The sequence below is a fragment of the Chaetodon trifascialis genome, chromosome 8 (genome assembly GCF_039877785.1).
Source record: "Chaetodon trifascialis isolate fChaTrf1 chromosome 8, fChaTrf1.hap1, whole genome shotgun sequence".
Lineage (NCBI taxonomy): Eukaryota > Metazoa > Chordata > Actinopteri > Chaetodontiformes > Chaetodontidae > Chaetodon > Chaetodon trifascialis.
In genome coordinates, this window is record NC_092063.1 from 3,504,589 (window position 1) to 3,524,133 (window position 19,545).

Here is a 19,545-nt window from a genome sequence, read left to right on the forward strand (position 1 = left end):
CCTTTCAGCAGAAAAAATACTCAAAACTTTACTTGCATTTTTTTATGTTTTACTCTTAATAAAGACCTCATGTGTGGATGATGAGTTATGATGAGAAGAGTAGTGAAATGCCAAGTTTTAAGCGTGTGTCAGCACCATGGACAGTTGCATGTCTTATTTGTTATTTGTGAACAAAGCTCAGAGTTCAGCAGCTTTATACAAGTCACATGCCTGTTTATGGCACAGTGCGTCTTATGACAGCCAGTGCAGTTTATTGTTATTGCACCTGTTATTCTGCAAAGCACTAAACTGAGGTATAAACTAACTAGCATTAGCATTGTAGCAGCGGCTCGCACAGGAAGGTCAGAACAGCTAATGCTGGCTGTGTCCGGATCGGGAGGAATAAAACAATCCTTCCGTTTTTTGACGCGACCAGGGCAAAGCAGCCACAGATGCAGCCTGTCGTGGCGTTCAGAGGCAGCTGTGGGAAGGGTGAAAGAAGCAGGAAGCGCTTTCTTTAGCGGCGCTGCACATGACTGTCAGCTGGTTTGCGTCACGTGACCAGAACTTTGCGGAAAAGCTGGACAAAAATGTCAGGATCGAGGCGCTCGAGTCGAGTGCGAGCGACGGCTTTTATTGCCTTTTTCTTCGCCCTTTTCTCCACGGGGAGCTCCACTGCTCAAGTTCCAGTTCTGATGTGGTCCAATGATGGGTAATATTTCATTTCCTTTATTTATTTGCAACGTAAGAGTCACTTTAACGGCCAGCACTGGCTAGCTGTCTCACATGCTAATGCTAACACTTAGCAACTCAGCTAACTGAGTTCCTACTTCTACACAGATAAGACTAGTTGGTCGACCGAGCTAAAACATAGGCTAAAGTCTAGAAACTATATATGTTCCGTTTGTTGACTTTCAGTCTGTGCAGAAATCTGAAATCCATAGCCAATTTCTCACAATGTAATGAAGCTTCCACACATACTGAAATGATCCAGGGAAACAGTGAGTTAACGTCTGTGTCACACATTGTACGTATTATAAATAGAGTTTATTTGCACATTTAAACATGAGTACAGTCGCTACTCAAACGCATTTAGACTACAGGTTTACATACAGGAGGCACCACAGTTCCTTAGTGTGAAGCAGCCAGGCATTAGACGGGGCCTACTCGTACTACCCTATGAGGTGGTTTCGTCAGAGGAAGAAACAGATCCAGGTTTCACTATGAGAAAATTTTTGTTCCAAATGTCAAATATCAACTGGATAAAAAGCCGTGGCCAGACAGAATAAACTGACATGAATTTGTTTTATGGAGACGTGACCGCTTTATGTATTAAATGTGTATGTTGTTTTTACTCTAAGTGTGATTCCAGTAGGAGTACAAGGTGCGCAGTAACAGTAGAGAAGAAGAAATAATATATAATATTATTAAAGTATAACAATCAGTTGTTGGGTTACTCTAATCAGAAGCACTGTTTTGAAATACATGAACTAAGCCTGTATGAGAAATGAAGTATACACACAGTTTCAGTGTTATCTGTTTTACTGACAGTCCCTTTGATGTCTGACTGTAATGGCTGAAACAGAAATGTGACATCTTGATGTGATGTTTGTACTTATTGGTCTGGTAACTGCAGTTCGTCTTTATCTTTCCTGCATGTGTAGCTTACCACCACTGGCCCCACCTGCAGCTGGTCACATCACATCTGATGACCAGTTCGCTGCCTACCTCAACTCTGCCTTTGGCTCCGGTCCCCACACCGTGCTGCTGTTTCTGCAGGACAAGGTCAGTCCCTGAGACATGAAGACCACATTCCTGCTCTGCAGCGGACGTGGTTACTGTATGTCACTAAATGCATCGCAGCTAAGGGCGAAAAGTCAAATTCTCTGAGATTTTCGTGGATTTCATAACATCGATTAGAAAGCTAGTCTTGCATATGTACGTTTTGTAAAACAGGGTAGTAATGAGTCATGTGTCGCTGCACTGCAGTCCCATGTGACACGGTCTTCTCATAGTGGTATGACGGTGAGCTTTGGCATAACTTCCCCTTTCAAAGTTCCTCAGTAACACATGGCTCATGGTTTGATGTTCATTGCTGTGACTGATTCATGAGCTTGACTGATGTGAAGTTATATTTCAGCTTTCATTGTGTAAAGATACAAATATTTATTCCACTTCTCATGTAGCTCAGTTGTGATGTTTCACTGTCGTTTTTTGTGTTCAGTTAAGCAAAGATGACTTCACAGTCTTTGGTGGAGTGTTTGGAAACAAGCAGGATGGTGCCTTTCAAAACCTTGAGGTAGGTTTTTCTAACTTAAACATAAGTCCTAGATTAATGGTTTTGTCTGACTTATAATACTGATAATTCACTGCCCGCTCCTCTTCAGGCTGCAGTGCAGTCCTCTTCCTCGTCAGTGACGCTTCCAGCATTGGAGTGGTCAGGCTCCTCTGCCATCCTGGCTATGCTGCAAGAGAAGCTTGGAGTCTCGCCTCTGCTCGTAGACGCAGACACTCTGCCACATCTCAGCATCAACGCATCTGTCAGCAATCTGCTGCTCCTCAATCTTCCGTATTGTACCAGGTAAGACTCGTGTTCTGCAGCACGTCAGTGAATGGAAGTCTTTCTGTTTCTAACTGGATGAAATGGAACATTTTTTGCTGTTTCTAGTTTGCACAAGCCTTGCAGGGAAGTCCTGCGTGACAATGGTAAGTTTTAAGGAATTTCATAGCGTAAAATCGACATCATTTTAGTCACTGTGTATTTCTACTCATTTATTAGTAGCTGACATATGCAGCGAATGAGTAAAATGTATTTTGCTTTCAACAGATGAGATCATTGGGAACGTTCTGAGTACAATGAAAGCCAAAAATGTCCCATACACTGCGATATACACAGGACTCCAGCCGTCACGAGTAAGATTTTTCAACCAGCACACATTAAAGTTGTCACATCATGTAACAGAATTCTAGTTTTTGTAATGATTTCTGTCCTGACCCAACACATGTCATATGAAGACAAAACGCATTGTAATTTTAGTTTTGGCTGCTTCTCTCTGCAGGTGATTGCAGAGAGATCTATGTCTAACCAGCCTGTCGGGCGGTCTTTGCTCCAAGCAGTTGTGCCCGATGTCAAAGCGCCCATCATGTTCAATGCGTCCGGGGGCCCTTGCATCATGCTCTGGGCTCAAAATCTCAGTGTCAGCCTCTCAGAAAGGCCAGTTTGGATCGACCTCGCTGCACAAACACCTTCCGTCACAGGATCCATGTGTAACAGCAGTAACTCACGGTGAGACGGCGAGCATGTCAGCGTGTGTTGTCCCTGCTGAAGAGAGAACCTCAGTTTCGTCTAATTTAAAGGAAATAAGTCTTTTTAAATGTATTCTTCTTCTCTCACTTTAGGCTTGTCCTCACTTATCCTTCAGGGATTACACTCAGGTAAGGCAGGACATTGCTCATTTAAAGGAATAGTTGGACATTTTGGGAAATTATCTTATTCTCTTTCTTATATCTGTCTATCTAAATATTTTGTTATAGCCAGCAGCTGGTTAGGTCAGCCTTGCACAAAGACTGGAAGAGTTTTAACAGTCACACTCAGCTCATCTGTCTCATCATGTTTTCAGAGCCTTCAGTCTTTGAAATGGCTGAATCAGTCTCAGCAGATGCACAACTGTCGACCTTATTCTTCAGCATAATTCACCTTTCAACTACTTTTTCTTCTATTAAAGATTGAATTAGTTCAGTGTAAGTGTGTTAGGCTGGTGCCATGTGTTGCAGTGTGTCTCAGACTGTGCTCTTTTATGATACTACCACAGGAAGAGCCAGGAATTGGAGCATAATTTACTGAACAGTTAAGCCATAGATGATGTAATAGAAAAAAGAAACCATTTGTCGCAGCTCTAGCTATAAATATAGTCCTTTATTTCAATATGCTGTCAGTAAAAACTCTCTTCTGTTGATCTCCAGTTTCTTCATGAGTCAGCGGTTCTATCCTGTGTCTGCACGGAACTGGTTCAGCCTGGACTCTGTGCAGCTACAGGCTAACGGTTCAACCGCGGCTTTCATCGGGAGCCGGAGCATCTACGCCCCTGCAGAGTACTCCTTCCACTGCCAGTCCGTCAGCAGCTTCCAAGACGCTCTGCTCGTGCCAAACAACACCAACCAAAACACCTCGCAGTGGAGGCTCAATTTTGTCGACTTCCAGGTATGACTACGGTGCTGCGTTTGCTTCCTGCCACTCAGTATTCCTACAGCAGCCAGTCAAGTACTTTTTCAAATGAGGGCTGTTTTTAATATCCAGCTGTCTTTAGTCTGGATTGAGTGTTTAACGCATTTCATTTTACGGTGCAGATTCAGGGCTTCGGATTGGCCAACGGAACAAATTTCTCCTACGCCAGTGACTGCGCTGGCTTCTTCACCCCTGGGATTTGGATGGGGCTGCTGACCTCACTGCTCCTGCTGTTCATTTTCGTGTACGGTCTGCACATGATCATGCAGCTGAACACCATGGATCGATTCGACGACCCCAAAGGTCCATCGATTTCAGTGCCTCAGTCGGAGTGAAGCACTCCAAAACATGCACAGTCCTCAGTCTTCAGTGCCTCCCGTGTAGATGGTGGACCCAGGAGAGTCCCTCCTCGTCTTGAAGTTTTTGTACTTTTGGGCCTTTTTCTCTGAAGATTTATTCTTCGGGCAGATTGAGCTTCTCTCTGATAATTCTCTCCTGTGCTTTTCTCTAATGAATCCTTCCACTGCTGCCTTTGGGGTGCCGTTACCTTGAGAGGCGCATTCGATTTCATCTCTCAGCAAGTGCTAAAATGGATGCACCTTTTGTATGAGCTGTTTTTGAGTGCATGTGCTAAAAGATGTTTTTGCGCCACTGTTGGCAAGATATAGACGATATCTTCCCAAAAATAATCTGTAATAATTTCTCTTACCAGAGAAAACCTTCTGTGCCAACATGAATGTGTTTGCTGGATGCTGTAGGACCATTTCAGACCTCAGTTCTTACCTTATCTTTCCAACTCAACTTTAATTTAAAGACTACTGGTTATGGAAGAAGTGCCTGTATATAAAGACCAGAATGTTGTTTGTGAATGTGTCCTGACGTGTTGCTGTATGCTAATTCTTCTCTTTGGATTTAGTTCTGTTCTCACGCCTCAGAGAAATCCCACACAAGTGCTTTTCAATCCGTAAAAAAAAAATGTGTTTACTTGACAAGTAATTTATTTATGTACAAAAAGAAAATTACTCGAACTTATACTACGCTTTAAGTTTCCCACTTGCTGCAGGTTCATGAACGCATCTGACAGTGCCTCAGTTCTGCTTTTGTCAAACGTATTGTTGTGCAGTTGCCTTGTGCATTGTCTTTAATTGAAAATAAAGATTTAGAAATTGTTATTTGAATTGTGTTGTTTAAAGGTTAAACAAGGAAACGCCTCCAGTTTGCATAATTTATGCGTCACATCGGTTGCCATCGTTACAGCAAGCGAAAACGAGTCGAGACGGAGCTGAAGGTGAGCTAGTATAGCTGTCCTTATTCCGTCACTTTCTTTCCCCACGGGTGCTTTCCGGGATGTCAGCAGCTCCTGTTAAGAGAGTGTCCTTCGGCACCTGTCAGGAGAGGAAACTCCTCCCCCTCCATCATCCACCGGACCGTCTGGGAAACCAAATGTACCGACAGGGAGCGCCGCATGTCGGCCCCGGCTGTTATGACAACCATGAGGTTCGTTTCCAGAGTACCTGCTTCATCTTGTTTGTGCTGGCTGTTTGATTTACAGTGAAAAGTGTTGTCGGTGTACGACAGCAGGACTAATCCTCCATTTCCTTCACAGTTTGGTACCATACTTTATAATTTACAAAAGACACCGGGGAGTAAGAGAGGATACGGTGTCTCTGCGAGGACTGCAGCTCGCTTTCCAGCCGGCAGCAAGGTACGTAAAACAAACTCACCCCAGCCTGAGCGCATTGTAGAAGCCGGGGTTCACTTAAAAGGTATATTTAACACATGAAGTTCAGTTTATTTGTCAGAGAGAGTGTGACTCAGCCTGTGGAGCATCTGTCTAATATCATCCACAGCTGTGTGACTCTAAAAGTTAAAGACAGAAAGCCCGGATCACAGACAGCAGGAGTGACGTTTGGAAGAATTGGACATTTAGATTCAGAATCGCCTTTATTGGCCAAGTATGAGTACACATACAAGGAATATTTGACTGAGGTTTAAAGATTACACTCAATGTGCTTGCATAAGAAAAATGGTATACAAAAGACAGAAAAGGTGCAAAAATATACAATAAAATGTTCAATGTGCAGGTATTTATGTTGAGGGATGGCAGTGAATGATGAGCGCACATGTTAAAAACTGCATTCATGGATTGTAAATGGACAGACAGCAGTGGTGGTATTCAGATCCTTTACTGTAGTACTAATACCACACTGTTAAAATACTGCACCACAAGTAAAAGTCGTGCATTCAAAACATCCATAAATATGTAAGTATTATCAGCAAAATGCGCTTCAAGTGCTCATGTCGTAGTAAACTGTCAGTTCTGCTGTTTGTGCATTAATATACTGCTGCATTAGTGTGTTTGCTGCGTTTTACTGCTGTGGATGTTCAAGATCATTTGAAACACTTTATATCCTGTTGGCTAGTTTAATCTACAGCAACGCATCATATTCTGTAAGATCATCATATTTTGGAGCTTGACCCATATTAGAGACTATCACATCTCAGCGCTCCCGCTTTGACTGGACCTTTCTGTTAGACTCTGTCTCTTGTGCGTCCCCCAACTTTACGGAAGTGCAGTACTAAACTACTGCAACATGTCACAAATTTAGCATTTCTGTCACCAGACAGAGACCCCGTCCCCACAGCAGTACCAGCAGGATCAGAGCCGGTCCAGAGTCCCCCCTCCTGCCAGAACACCTTTCAACTCAACCACGTCGAGGTTCAGAAGCGCGCGACGTCCAGCCGAGGACAGCCCGGGGTGACACACACACACACACACACACACACACACACACACACACACACACACACACACACACACACACACACACAATGCGACTGCACTGAGCCTAGCTGACAGGTGTTCGTGTTGTGACGCAGCCCCGGGACCTACGCCCACGACGCAGCGACCAACAGGAAAGTGAGCTGGCCCATGCGCTTCGGGAGCCCAGACCGGTGCAGGCTGCCTCAGCTGGAGAAGAAGTCCCTCAGGGTGAAGGTGGGTGAATTTGGTTTTTAAAGGCAGAACGACTCCGCCCTCCTCTCATGCTCATGGTGCTTAGATCTGACGCCCGGGGCGCGTTCACCCCCCGACAAAACGTTTATTTTATCTGAAACTTTTTTTCATTGTAAATAACTTGACTGAGAAAAATTCAGTTCAATTCACTTAATGCATAAAGTGTACGTGTTGTTCATCATAAAAGTAGCAGTCGATATACTCCACAGTACAAAAAAAACGACATAAAGTATACCTCAAACAAAATGTAGAAAGATAAAAACCCTCAGGCTTTGCTGAACAGGAGCACATTTGAAATGTCCGAATAATCTAATAGTTTGAAATCAGTGTCTTAAAAAGTATAAAAGGAGGGTAATCTTTTAACTCATTTAATCGGAAACGGTGGCGCGTTGTCTGTTATCGTGCCTGTTGTTAATACACGTCGCTGCTGATTGGATGACACCTCTGACACCTGACAGAAAACGTACCTCAAAGCCAGTTTGACGCCGTTTAGAGGAGACGTCATTCAACCAGGAAACCGTAACAAACCGGTGCATGTCGTTTCCAAAATGAGCGTTTCTTTGAAAGGTTCCGCCCTCCCACCCTGCGTGACTTTGCTATTGGCTGAGGGCTTCAAAGGTTGACGCCCACAAACATCCTCGACACAGCAAATAAGAAAATCTCTGCAGACTCAGACTGTCACACACTTACTTTTGTATTAGTGATCACTTTTTCAGAAAATCCTTCTCATGCTGCCTTTAAGGTCTTCACTCCAAAATGTAAAAGCCACCAGCTGCTTCAGACACGTGAACCCATGTCCATCGTCAGGCTAAAACCAGCGACACAAGGTTAAAAAACAGCCTGAGGAGATTTTCCAGACTTTCGTGAGGCGTTTGTGGATGCTGGCTGCATGACTTCATGGAGACATGAGGCGATTCAACGTGGCTTTCTCACAGGAATATTCAGCTGTTTTTGGAAATGTGCTTTTTTTGCTTTCTTGCCGAGATTTCGACGAAGAGGTCGCTGTCACACGTCAGTTAAATATGAAGCTGCGGCCAGTTAGCTTAGCTTAGCATAAAGACTTAAAACATATCACTCCTTCTGACAAGGCCCTGGCCAATCACAGACATGCAACCACACGTTCTTAGTAGATTACTGTGTATTTCTACCTCTTGCTTAGTTTTGATCAGAGTTGTGTTCAGTCTCAGTGCTCACTGAAGAGTTTCTGGTAGATCTTTTTAAGCTTTTGACAGAGCTAGGCGAGCTGCAGCCACAGACATGAAGAGCGGTCTCTGTAGAGCTCTTTACCCACAGACATGACGGCGGTACCATCGAGCTCTCGGCAAGAAAGCGAGTAAGAGCATTAAAGAGTTTGATGTGCAGATAAGAACATGCTGCTTTTTTCCCTTCAGCTTAACAGTGAAATGGAGTTTCAGCAGCACAGGAGCAGAGTGGCCCACTTGAGTTTGTACTACTGACTCTGGAGCTGATGGATTAAAATATAAGATGGAGCTTTCCTGAACTTCTGCTGTCAACAAAACCGGCAACAACTGGTTAATTTACTGGACTGGAACTGCTGCCAAAAGTTGGATTTCTCAGAATTAAAAAAGAAACATTTCTTTATTTCCAAAACGACTGGATACCTGCGTGGTTTGTATGTTATTCTATGACGTTGCTTACAAAGTGACGATACACAAAGTTTAAACAAAGTGAGTGCTTGCTGAAAAAAGAGTTATCTTCAATAGAAGTCAGTCAGTGTAGAAAAAGCCAACAGCAGTCCTGGTCCCAGCGTCAGGGCCGCCGTCGCCGCTGGTCCCGGCTCACGCCGCGGGCTTCGACACCGGGCTGCTCGTCCCTGTGGAGCGAATGACTGTCTGCACTGCTGAAAGCACCAACCACTGTGGCAAACATGAGTCCGTTGGCTCGGGCCATTCATTTCTTCCTCCTCACTTTGGGCTTCTTGACCGGCCGAAGGTACGGGTTGTCAATCACGTTGTCCTCGTTGGCCTTTGCGGAGGGAACGACGCCGCTGGGAGGAAGCATGGAGTTCTCTTTGTCAGTTCCTGGATCATCCTGAATGAGGGACACAGAAAAAAGGTGGACGTGAACAATCACTGTTGTGCACTTTATTGCCAGTTAGATGGGATGATTGATGGTTAGCTTAGCTTAGCATAGAGAGTGGAACCAGGGGGAAACAGCTAGCCTGGTTCAGTCCAAAGTCAATGGAGGTTCTCATTATACTGACATGTTTGATTCTAGTGAATGATTTCCAGTGAGAATAATATAATGGTAATAATGGCAAGAATACAGAATATTATGATGTGACGTTGACCTTTGACCTTTTGGATATAAAATGTCATTTTATCCTATGAGACATTTGTGAGTTGTGGTCAAAAATGTGTTTTTTTTTTGTTGTGTAATTGTTGAGTCCAAATGAACATTTTCCAAATTTTAAGAAAGTCCCTCGCGGTGTTCTGTGATACCGTGTTCACGAGACTAGGACAGACTGACGGACGCATGGACAGACAACCTGACAACCAGCTCCAGCCATGACATAAAAACCGACCCACCAACATGTCTAAAGCTCATCGGTTAACGCATCGTATTTCAGCTTCTCAGCACTGAAATGGAAGCCACTGCTCCTGACCAAGAAATAGAAACAGCTTGTAACTTATGAAACCACGACTTGTTGTTCTTACACTTCTGTTTACGTACGGAATAAACAATGTTAGGGGAGTATCGATGTATCTACAGTGAGGAGGTTGTGAGGGTCAAAACACAGAACTTTCACTCAGGAGAACAAAGTCTGAGTCCTGCGTGAAACCCAGAATCAACGCTGACTTCTGCTCTTCAGCTTGCTTACATTTAGGCACCAAGACTATTTGGTTAGGTTCAGCAAACGGATCATCGTTTGAGTGCTAACAGCTTATTGGCTCCAGACACCTGGATGCTAACAGCATCTGCCTTGTGTTAATGCCTTTGGACAGAGTCTCGATGCTGAGCTGAGCTAACTGTCTCTTTGCTTTAACACCATACTGAACAGATAACTGAGTGACATCAATCATCTCATCTAACATCTCCCAAAATATCAAACTACTGCTTTAAATTCAACTTCAGCAAACAACATAAGTCACTCTGAACATATGAGTAACTGCACTGCACCCTGACATGAACTCAATGATATAAGCACATTTCTGTGGATTCTTCAAACTCAGATTCATCAAACCTCCTTCTGCTTCGCGTGGGCCTCTAGAAGCGCGACTCACTGAGGAATTTGAGGATTTCATACAAAAGCTCTATTATGAACATCTTCTGTGGCTTGAGGATTTCTCAGGAATTTACGTCAAACCCTTTTCCTGGTTCAGGGAGAACTTACCCACAAGAACACAGGATTGTTAGCATTTGGATGCGTGTGTGTGTCTGTGCGTTCCTCTACTTGAATATCACTTGTACTGAAACAAAGACGCCCTCTCTGAGCCTCACTGACACCATCATAGCTAAATTCAAAGTTCCAACCGTGAAATGTTGTTATTACAGTAATTAAACTGGATGAGCCTTTCAGATGCAGCGGTTTCTGCTAATCTGCGAGGGCTTTTCTTTCTCTGCGAATCTAACCTGTAGTAACCTCTGGGTCAGGCCTAACATGATCACACACTCCTCTGTTTCCATCACTAATTGTCCTTTAGCAACAAATCAACGGATGAGCAACAATTTCTAGAAGTTAAATGAGGACAAGACTAAAATCCTACTCAATGGCCCTAAAACAAAAAGAGAAATGCTGTTTAATAATGTGGGAAATGAACTCCCTGATTTCATCTGAGGCTACAGTCCGAGTGTTAGCTTAGATTCAGATCTAAGCTTCAAGTCCGACATCGACAAGGTGACGAAAACTTCATTTTTCCACCCTAGAAACAGCTAAAGCACGACAATTTGATGATGACAACCCAACTCAGTGCACTGACTTCCTGTAATATTCAGCACTGATTTTAAGGTCCTCCTCCTCGTATACAAAACCCTTAATGCTCTGGAAGACACTATATCAGGGAAGCACCTCGTAATTTATCTCTAAAAGAAAGCTAAAACTGATCTCTTCACCTTTGACTCGCTATGACGTCCTGATAAAGGCCTGAAACTTCTGTGCTGCTGCACTTCTTTCAAATTGTTGTATTGACCTGATTTTATGCATTCTGTGTAGTCTATTATCTTACTTTTACCAACGTTATAAAGAGGGTTTTATTCTCCGTCTCATTTTACATTAAAGCTTCTATTCTTTGTCTCTGCGATGTGAAGCACTCACTTGGCGCATGTGATCTCTTTAGTAAAGCAATGTGAGCAGCACTTCTGAGTTCCAGTCATGAGGACTTACAGTGATGATGTTTCCTGCCGTGTTCTCGCTGTCTGTCTGGTCGTCCTGCTCCGAGGAGTCCGTCTCCTCCAGACTCTGCAGTTCCAGCTCTGATGGCAGGAGGGCGCTGAGATACGGGATGCTGCTTGGTCGCGCCGCGATCACTGACAACACAGCCGCAGGAGTTGGAACTCACGTTAAAAAAACACGCCCATAGTAGCATAACAGACATGCAGGAACACATGTACACAAAAAAACTCGAAGGTGTCAGCTCCGTCTTGGTGGAATCACTCACATGGGAAGGCGGTGATGTCGTCTTTGAAGAGGCTCTGCGTTTCTCCGGTCTTGGCCATGAAGCGTGTGAGCGCTCGCTCCACGTCTCTCCTCTGACTGGCTGCCTTCTCTCTCACCACTTGGTAGTCTGACACAGGCTCTCTGAACGTCTGAGCGCACAAAGAAAAACACACCTCACACTTTCTGCATTTCATGTGCTCACGTAATGAAGGACTCCGCTGGGCGATGCCCTGACAGCAGCGGAGAAACTGAGGGGTGTGTCCTTGTCACTCAGGGAGAATCCACATAATACATAATGGTTTACATTTTATCTTCACAGACGGTATTACTGAAGGAAAATTAAATTATTTCAGGTTTGACTGACGATCTCTCAAAGACCACGGAAAGCTGTGACTCACAGGTGTTTTGATGTAGGTGTGAGGGTCGGGGAACTCTGGGAAGTGGCTGGGGATGTGAGGCGGATGTGCACGTTTCTGTCCAGCTGACAGCGCTTTGGGAGTCACTGGGGGGTTTGTGACCGGAGCTGAAAACCATAAAATTCAAAGCTATGTCATGAACCACCACTATTGGTCCACTTCATAATCCTCAGTGGAGGCAGAGCGACTACTTACGGGCCGTTATGACCATCCTCTGCGATCTCTTGGCATACACGGGCAGGGTGTCCACATTGAAACCTGCGGCGACACAGACAAATTAACATCCTCTGTCTCATCTTGTGTTGATGTATGATTCGTCTGTTGCTGTCCTCCAGTACTTACCCATTTCAATGAGAGTGACCACTGTATCCGACAGGGTCGGGACGCTTCTGGCTGTGTGTTCACAGTAAGCTTTAGCACACCGACCGATTTCAGTTATATCTGAAAAAGGGACAAAACACTGCGGTTTAGAAAAGTCTCTGCTTCTGAACACAATGAATGGATCAGTCATAAAGGATGACATTTCTTTTGTATTTTGTAGTATCCACCTGTGTCATTAAAATAAGATGAAGTACACCGTGCTGATACAAGGAAACAGATACAGCAGCTGATCAGATGCTACAAGTTCTACAGTAACTCAGCAGGTTTGCAGCAGTCCTACTTTTTCACTCCCAGTACGGATCCTGGTACTAAACTTCCAGTCCAGTACCAGCGCTCCCTTTCTCACACTGTGTGTGATTCTGTTATTTGTCCTAATAAATGTAACGCCAGTCCTGATTTCCTGACCCACTCTCCTTTATCAGGTTTTGTCAAACCTCCGTAAAACTGTTTTGACCCTGCAGTATATCAAAATGACTTCCTGACTCTGTTGTTAGAAAAATGATACTGAATCAGTTTTAGGTAATATGAGCAAACCACAAAAGGCACTGTCAACAACCCGAACCATGACTGGCTGAAGCACACACTTAAACACTTAAAAATGTGCTCAGCAAATGGAGCACAACGAAAAGCTGAATCAAATGTTGATCATCACGTCCGGCTGGTATTAGGACCCATACTGAGCCAACAAATCAGCTCAGGGCACCAAAAACAGCAACCATAATAATGAATGACCACAAGGATCGAACTGTATTCACAAATGAAGAAGCCTGCACAAATGTTTTCATGCAAGTTTTCATCAACGTTGATTCTGAAACAGTTGGGATGCTGCATTAAAAATAACTAAAAACAGAACAATACCCTTCATGTGTTCACAAAGTGGTGAACGACTGAGCCTTTTCCAGGATACCCCTTTCATGAAATGTGTTGCTGCATCAAGTTCACAATAAGCAGATATTTACAGCAATAAATAAAGTTGATGAGGCGAAACATTAGATATATTGTCTTTGTGCTGTTCAGTTGAGTATTTACACAGTACTCAACTTCTGTGGAATCGGGGTTGTAAGAAGTTCAACAGAGAGTCTTCATCACCCAGCTGACATGAGGAGTGATGAGTGTAAGGAGATGTAAAATTATTCTTTTGGTTGATAATCAGTCTCTTAATTTTGGCATAGAGAAAAATATTTTCTAACTTGACATGCAACAAGTTTTAATTTTCCATCCATCCATTTTCTATGCCGCTTATCCCTTTCGGGGTCGCGGGGGGCCGGAGCCTATCTCGGCTGTCAATGGGCGGGAGGTGGGGTACACCCTGGACCGGTCGCCAGCCGATCGCAGGGCACATACACACAACCATTCACACTCACACTCACACCTAGGGGCAATTTAGAGTCACCAATCAACCTAATGAGCATGTTTTTGGCCTGTGGGAGGAAGCTGGAGTGCCCGGAGAGAAAGGCAGACCCGGGAATCGAACCTGCGACCTTCTTGCTGTGAGGCACGCACACTACCTGCTGCGCCACCGTGCAGCCCCAAGTTTTAATTTTGATTCATAAAAACGTTCAAATGTGCAGCTCTGAGGAACATGAGCATGGTCACACCCTGGGTGAATGGAGGCTCTACTTTAGGATTCATACATACAGCTCTGCATCATCTCGGTGAGAGTCTCCACCGCCGCCTTCTCTGCACTCTCGAAGCCGCACTCAGTCAGCAGGGCGCTGACTACAACCTGCAGGGTGCGCCGCCGGGCCAGGTGGTAGTTCTCTGCGGGGCTGGAAGCTGCTTTCAGACCGCTCCCACGCTGGAAAGCACACATCGAATAACAAATACAGTTATTCTGTAAAAGCAGTGAACTTATCTGAAACTTCAGAAAACTGGAATCACACGACACTGAGCACGAAACGGACCATTAACACAGTATCTCCATGCACTTGACAGGAGCACATGTTCACATTAGCAGGTGTAGCTTTACGGATAACAAATAGAGAAAACTAAGCCCAGATTCACACATTTACTATACATTGTGTGCTATTCCAATTCTTACCAGATAATGGTGGTTAGAGAGGCTGCACGGAGGAGTGCCCATGACGTTAGAATGCAGCTAACACATGACAGTATACTAACATTTGACAAGGGGAATATTCACTCATTAGCAAACAGTGAGCTAACCTAATAGTCTATAACGAAGTGCAGCAGATTCATACTGGAGTCAACAGTAGTTATTTTAAGTTATTAGTCCTTGTTAGGAGACACTCAAGACAGACGGGTCTCTTCCTACAGACTGTTAGGTTAGCTTAACACCGCAAACCAGCTACATCGCGCTCAAAACGGCGAGTTTAACAAGCTTCTCTCACCCCTCCTGCGTTCAGAGGTCCTCCCGATGCCACCGCAGGATCCGCCATCAGTAATTATCTGCACCCGCTGCGTTAAAGTGATTTAATTCTATAGTGACAACAACTTTGTTTGTCCGACGACCATTTAGCCGCCGTTAGTAAACACGGTGTGAATTTATGTCGTTGCTTCCGTCAACCGCCGGAAGTAGGAGTTACCTCACTCTGTGCTGATTGCTGCCACCTAGTGTTCGTATGTGGAATTACACCTGATGCATTTTCAATCTGCCGAGCTACAGATTTATGGGAGATGCTGGTGATTATGGGGTGTTTTAAAATCCTCCACAGAATGGATCACTTTGCGCTCCCTACTAACGTACACAGGAAAGAGTCAATTTTCTAAGCACAAATTTGTCACACAGTAGATGATATTGATCAAATGTACTGTGGTTAAATGTAGCTCATTTCTTCTCTTAATTCACAAATGAACATCATGGGCTTAGAAATATATCTTTTTCAGTCTTCTTGCAAAATGTACAAAAGGTGAAGTCATGACCATGGAGTATTTTTATATTTCAGTTGCCAGCCGAAATATAGCTTTATTGGAGTGCAAAATGAATCAAATCACACACATTCAATTTTTTCCCATCACATTCATCCACAGCCACATCCACAAGTATCTGCTGCCCAGCAGCCAGACGTTACTGTTCCCTGCAGTTTTCAGTGTATCTGCACATCTCATTTTGTATGCCAGTCAACAGGGGCAAATTTCACGTTTTAACCAAATCTGAAATAAAAGAATGAGCACAGTGACCGGTTCAACATGGTGATTTAATTTACCACCTCTACCATCAACAATGCAAGTGTCTTGTCCATTTACATCAGCAGGGGTGAGTTTCTTTAAGAAGCATGTAGGCGGTTGGCTGAGCTTCTCTGTCCAGCTGTCACCAGATGTTTGGCCTTGACCTCGATCGCTGCCGTCTCCAGCACGTCCACAACTTCAGGGCGAGCCAAGGCGGTGTGCGACGTCAGCACCTGCTTCTTCTCCTTCTTCCTCTCCATCATCAGCTCTGCCAGTGTGTCTTCAACACTCTCCTGATCCGCAAATGGGAGAAGAACCGTTTCCACCAGTCCGCCAACCACTCCAAGCATCGCCAGAGTGGAGCCGAGCATATAGATCTTCAGCATGCCCCGGTTGGGCCTCTGGTTCAGCATCTCCTTAGCAAATGGGATGATCTCGCCAATGGTTTCCATGTTGTGTTGTTTGATTCGTCTGTTGAAAAGAAGAGGAGAAATCACACACAGTTGATTCAGTGTTTCAAACAAAGCACTTTGGATAAACAAAAATCAATCTTTCTACTATAAACATAAAATGCTGATGGACAAATACTCACTTTGAAGTACACTTCAAACTCTGAGTTTTCCTCAGTGTTCGGCCCAGTCAGGAATTCGCAGGCAGAGAGACGAGCGCAGATCCTGCAATTTAAACACAAGTGGAGCCAGGTCAACTCCCACAGTGGCGACAACATGCATATTCATGAGGCTGCTGCAGTTGCTGTTTGGAGATTAGGGCTTGTTTGTGTGAAAGGACATGAGCTTTCAGGACAAGCAGTGAGGGGAATATTCCCTGGAGGCGAAGCTGTGGCTGTGACATCACATGAGGCCTGTGATCCACAAGAGTCCACAGTGAGGATAAATCATGTCAACATGCAAATACTACACATGTTGCTGAACATTGAACAACATGAGTGGTTGGTTCTTGTTGCGTGGCTTGTTAGCATAAACATTGATCCTCATCAGGAGAGCTTGAACAGTGTCCAATCACAGCAGGTGAAACTGTGGAAGGCCAGTCCCACTTATTGGCTGGAAGGCATTGTTTGACAACTGACAACTTACATTCAGCCCTGTATCGAACAAATACTGCTTATCAAATGCCGAGAGATAAGGTTCAGTGGAGGAGAAGGTTCCCCCCCAGTCACGCACGGTCTGACCGTGGAGCTGACAGTGAAGCAGTGAGAGATTGCAGGGGTTAATGTGTGTGTGTGTGTGTGTGTGTGTGTGTGTGTGTGTGTGTGTGTGTGTGTGTGTGTCCTCATCTGAAACGCTTTGCCCTTTGACCTCGTCCCCTCGCTGCAGGAGAGCAGGGGGTGAAGTCAGGCAAAGGAGTTGTGAAATGTGTCTGATCTTTGTCACAGAGAGACATGTGTCATCAGCTGTCAGTGAAAATGACAGCCGGCCAACGTCACGAGACATCTGCACGTTGGTCCAACATCTGCGCACCAGATGATAGACTGCACCGCGTAGTCCAGTGTGATTTTCAGCCATTGTGAAGTGGCCATGTCAGCCGGTCTGTTGGTCAGTTTGTCACTTCAGTTCAGACCAAAACAGTTTGTACAGACGCTCGTGGTCCCCAGACGTCGTATCAGTGATCCACTGACTTTTCATCTGGCGCCATGCAGTACTTTAGTTTGTGTCTAAATAAGTTCATCTCCATCAGCCTCAGATGCACTTTGTGTTTAGTACTAATTAGCAAATGCTAGCATGCTAACATGCTAAACTAACAAGGTGAACACGGTAAACATTATATCTGCTAATATCAATATGTTAGCATTATTATTGTGAGCATATTAGCGTGCTAATGTTAGCATTTAGCTCAGGTGCAGCTTCACAGTGAGTTTTTCCAACTGTGCCTTAAAATGAATGAAGGCCTACAAAGGTTCAAAAACATATGAGCGATGTGAAAAGAAGCAATTAAGAACGCCGTACACATACGCAAGTCTCTTCTTCTAAATCACTTTAGTAACATATTCTATTGCAAAACACACAGAATTGCAAAATGTGCAAAAAAAAAAAGTGTTTTAGGAAGTACAAACTTTGAAAACACAGTAAGAAAAAGAAAAACTAAAAAAAAAAAAAAAAAAAAAAAAACTCTCCCCCACAACTTATGGCGCAACTACTGTTTTGGTGGTTTATTGATCAACGTTTGAACTTTCACTCAGCAGTGATGAAATGTGGTTAAATCCGAGAGCAACCCTTCCCCCGTAAGACAGTTTCTGGAGCGCAGAGTTTCCACAGACGCTGCTGCTCGCATCACCATAATTACACTGTCAATAACCATCCTGCAGCAGCTCCGTGTGGATTCTGGGCATTTATGTTTGCCACTGCTGGGAAAAGGTTGAGACTGTTTGGAGACCTTTGCCCCATATTTCTGGCTTCTTCTGCTTCAATGGACAGTCTGTCTCCACACTGGACTTCACCAAGTCCAGCACGTCGTGGCTGTGGGGGGTTGAGGAGGGTTTACAGTTCAACAGGAGCTCAGGGGAGGAAAGGGTAAGTATACACGGGGTTTTAGTGTAATGATTCAGGAAAAAGAAATGGCACACACGATCATTTCAAGAATCTGTTAGTTTTTAATATATTATATAAAATTAGGCTCCTGTTGTGATTCAAAGCCAGTTCCTATAGCAAAAACAGAATATGACAAAAAAATATGGGTATTAATGCAACACGCATTTCAAACCATCGGTGAGGATTTCCAGCCTCTGAGCCGCACTCATGTTTTGATAAAAGCTGCTTTCATTCAGTTCACTCTCAGTTGCACAAGGAGTTATTTCTCCTTTATTTTGTTATATTTCAAATTAAATAAGCTACATTAGTTTAAAAAATCACTTACAGATAAATTTTCATGAGGAAACTAAACAAAAACTAATGAAAGACATCAAAGAATACAAATGAAATGTGAGGAAATTATAACAAGTCGAAGGATCAATGACACACTTTGGTTGCATAGTCTCATAGGACTAATAAGACATTATTTCTAATAAGTGTGGTCGTTTTTTTCATGTTTTTGTCTGTAATTTCAGTGCATTTATCTTTCTAAGTTGTTGAGACAGAGGAGCTGTCCTGTATGGACATGTAGATTTCATTCTCAGCACGTTCTTCTGAGCTCAGATTAAATCTGTTCTTAGTTTGAAAAGTCTCCATTCTTTGCATGTTTTTCAGTGGTTGGTGGGAAGGTATTTTTCCAAGAAGAAAGACAAGACTGCAGCGAATCTAATGCAGATTCTGTACAGGTTTTATTTATGAGCTATCACATCATAATACACAGAGCAGATCGATATCTAGTGAATGAATCAATACAAAGCCAGAAGCAGACTGAGCAGAACAAACTCTGACAGTAAGCGGACAAACATCTATTACAGCGAGTTTAAATGAGAGTTTATTTTCTCGTGGGTTGATGGCATGTGAGAGCTATGAGTTGGCAAATTCTGGATATACTCGTGTTACACTGTTTATGATTCATCAGTTTGACCATCTATTATGTTTGTGTTTGCTTATTATTATTATTTGTATAGTTATGCTTTTTCTTTCATCTTTTTTTTTTTTAAAAAAAGGATGCACATACTTAGAAAAGTAAAACAGAAGAATAAATGAACACAAAGAATAAATAGAATAATAAGAATAAAAATAAGGGACAATTTTTACCAGAATAGATTATATATTATATAAGTATGGCGCACTTGAAGCAGTAAGCATGCAGTTTAGATATAGACACATATATTCTATTGCACTAAAGGATAATA

The 19,545-nt window shown here is 43.6% G+C and overlaps 4 protein-coding genes across 4 annotated transcripts; 2 read left to right on the forward strand and 2 right to left on the reverse strand.

Moving 5' to 3' along the window:
- The first annotated feature begins 520 nt into the window (after window positions 1-520).
- LOC139335284 (V-type proton ATPase subunit S1-like) lies at window positions 521-5,374 on the forward strand. Its single transcript, XM_070968814.1, has 10 exons — window positions 521-691; window positions 1,644-1,764; window positions 2,204-2,278; window positions 2,367-2,560; window positions 2,648-2,685; window positions 2,807-2,892; window positions 3,039-3,265; window positions 3,379-3,414; window positions 3,943-4,180; window positions 4,327-5,374. Exons 1-10 carry the CDS (start codon window positions 570-572, stop codon window positions 4,537-4,539), a joined length of 1,350 nt encoding a protein of 449 aa, XP_070824915.1. The 5' UTR covers window positions 521-569; the 3' UTR covers window positions 4,540-5,374.
- Window positions 5,375-5,472: 98 nt separating this feature from the next.
- LOC139335158 (ciliary microtubule-associated protein 3) lies at window positions 5,473-8,699 on the forward strand. The gene is made up of 5 exons (XM_070968631.1): window positions 5,473-5,701; window positions 5,811-5,909; window positions 6,829-6,962; window positions 7,085-7,202; window positions 8,612-8,699. The coding sequence occupies exons 1-5, from the start codon at window positions 5,552-5,554 to the stop codon at window positions 8,675-8,677; spliced, it is 567 nt and encodes a 188-aa protein (XP_070824732.1). The 5' UTR covers window positions 5,473-5,551; the 3' UTR covers window positions 8,678-8,699.
- On the reverse strand, window positions 8,693-15,147 carry taf8 (TAF8 RNA polymerase II, TATA box binding protein (TBP)-associated factor). Its single transcript, XM_070968630.1, has 8 exons — window positions 14,987-15,147; window positions 14,274-14,433; window positions 12,597-12,695; window positions 12,450-12,512; window positions 12,237-12,361; window positions 11,840-11,987; window positions 11,566-11,708; window positions 8,693-9,272 (listed from the first exon to the last, which is right to left on the reverse strand). The coding sequence occupies exons 1-8, from the start codon at window positions 15,032-15,034 to the stop codon at window positions 9,132-9,134; spliced, it is 927 nt and encodes a 308-aa protein (XP_070824731.1). The 5' UTR covers window positions 15,035-15,147; the 3' UTR covers window positions 8,693-9,131.
- A 605-nt stretch (window positions 15,148-15,752) lies between these two features.
- g0s2 (G0/G1 switch 2) lies at window positions 15,753-16,413 on the reverse strand. The gene is made up of 2 exons (XM_070969085.1): window positions 16,357-16,413; window positions 15,753-16,235 (listed from the first exon to the last, which is right to left on the reverse strand). Exon 2 carries the CDS (start codon window positions 16,214-16,216, stop codon window positions 15,863-15,865), a length of 354 nt encoding a protein of 117 aa, XP_070825186.1. The 5' UTR covers window positions 16,217-16,235; window positions 16,357-16,413; the 3' UTR covers window positions 15,753-15,862.
- Between the last annotated feature and the right edge of the window lie 3,132 nt (window positions 16,414-19,545).

Coding starts and splice junctions, on each gene's coding strand:
- LOC139335284 (XM_070968814.1), top strand. CDS start 570: ATGTCAGGATCGAGGCGCTCGAGTCGAGTGCGAGCGACGGCTTTTATT. Junction 1,765..2,203: donor TGCTGTTTCTGCAGGACAAG/GTCAGTCCCTGA, acceptor TTTTGTGTTCAG/TTAAGCAAAGATGACTTCAC. Junction 2,561..2,647: donor AATCTTCCGTATTGTACCAG/GTAAGACTCGTG, acceptor TGCTGTTTCTAG/TTTGCACAAGCCTTGCAGGG.
- LOC139335158 (XM_070968631.1), top strand. CDS start 5,552: ATGTCAGCAGCTCCTGTTAAGAGAGTGTCCTTCGGCACCTGTCAGGAG. Junction 5,910..6,828: donor GCTTTCCAGCCGGCAGCAAG/GTACGTAAAACA, acceptor TTCTGTCACCAG/ACAGAGACCCCGTCCCCACA. Junction 6,963..7,084: donor CCAGCCGAGGACAGCCCGGG/GTGACACACACA, acceptor GTTGTGACGCAG/CCCCGGGACCTACGCCCACG.
- taf8 (XM_070968630.1), bottom strand. CDS start 15,034: ATGGCGGATCCTGCGGTGGCATCGGGAGGACCTCTGAACGCAGGAGGG. Junction 14,434..14,986: donor GACCTCTGAACGCAGGAGGG/GTGAGAGAAGCT, acceptor TGTGCTTTCCAG/CGTGGGAGCGGTCTGAAAGC. Junction 11,709..11,839: donor CGACATCACCGCCTTCCCAT/GTGAGTGATTCC, acceptor CTGTGTTGTCAG/TGATCGCGGCGCGACCAAGC.
- g0s2 (XM_070969085.1), bottom strand. CDS start 16,216: ATGGAAACCATTGGCGAGATCATCCCATTTGCTAAGGAGATGCTGAAC.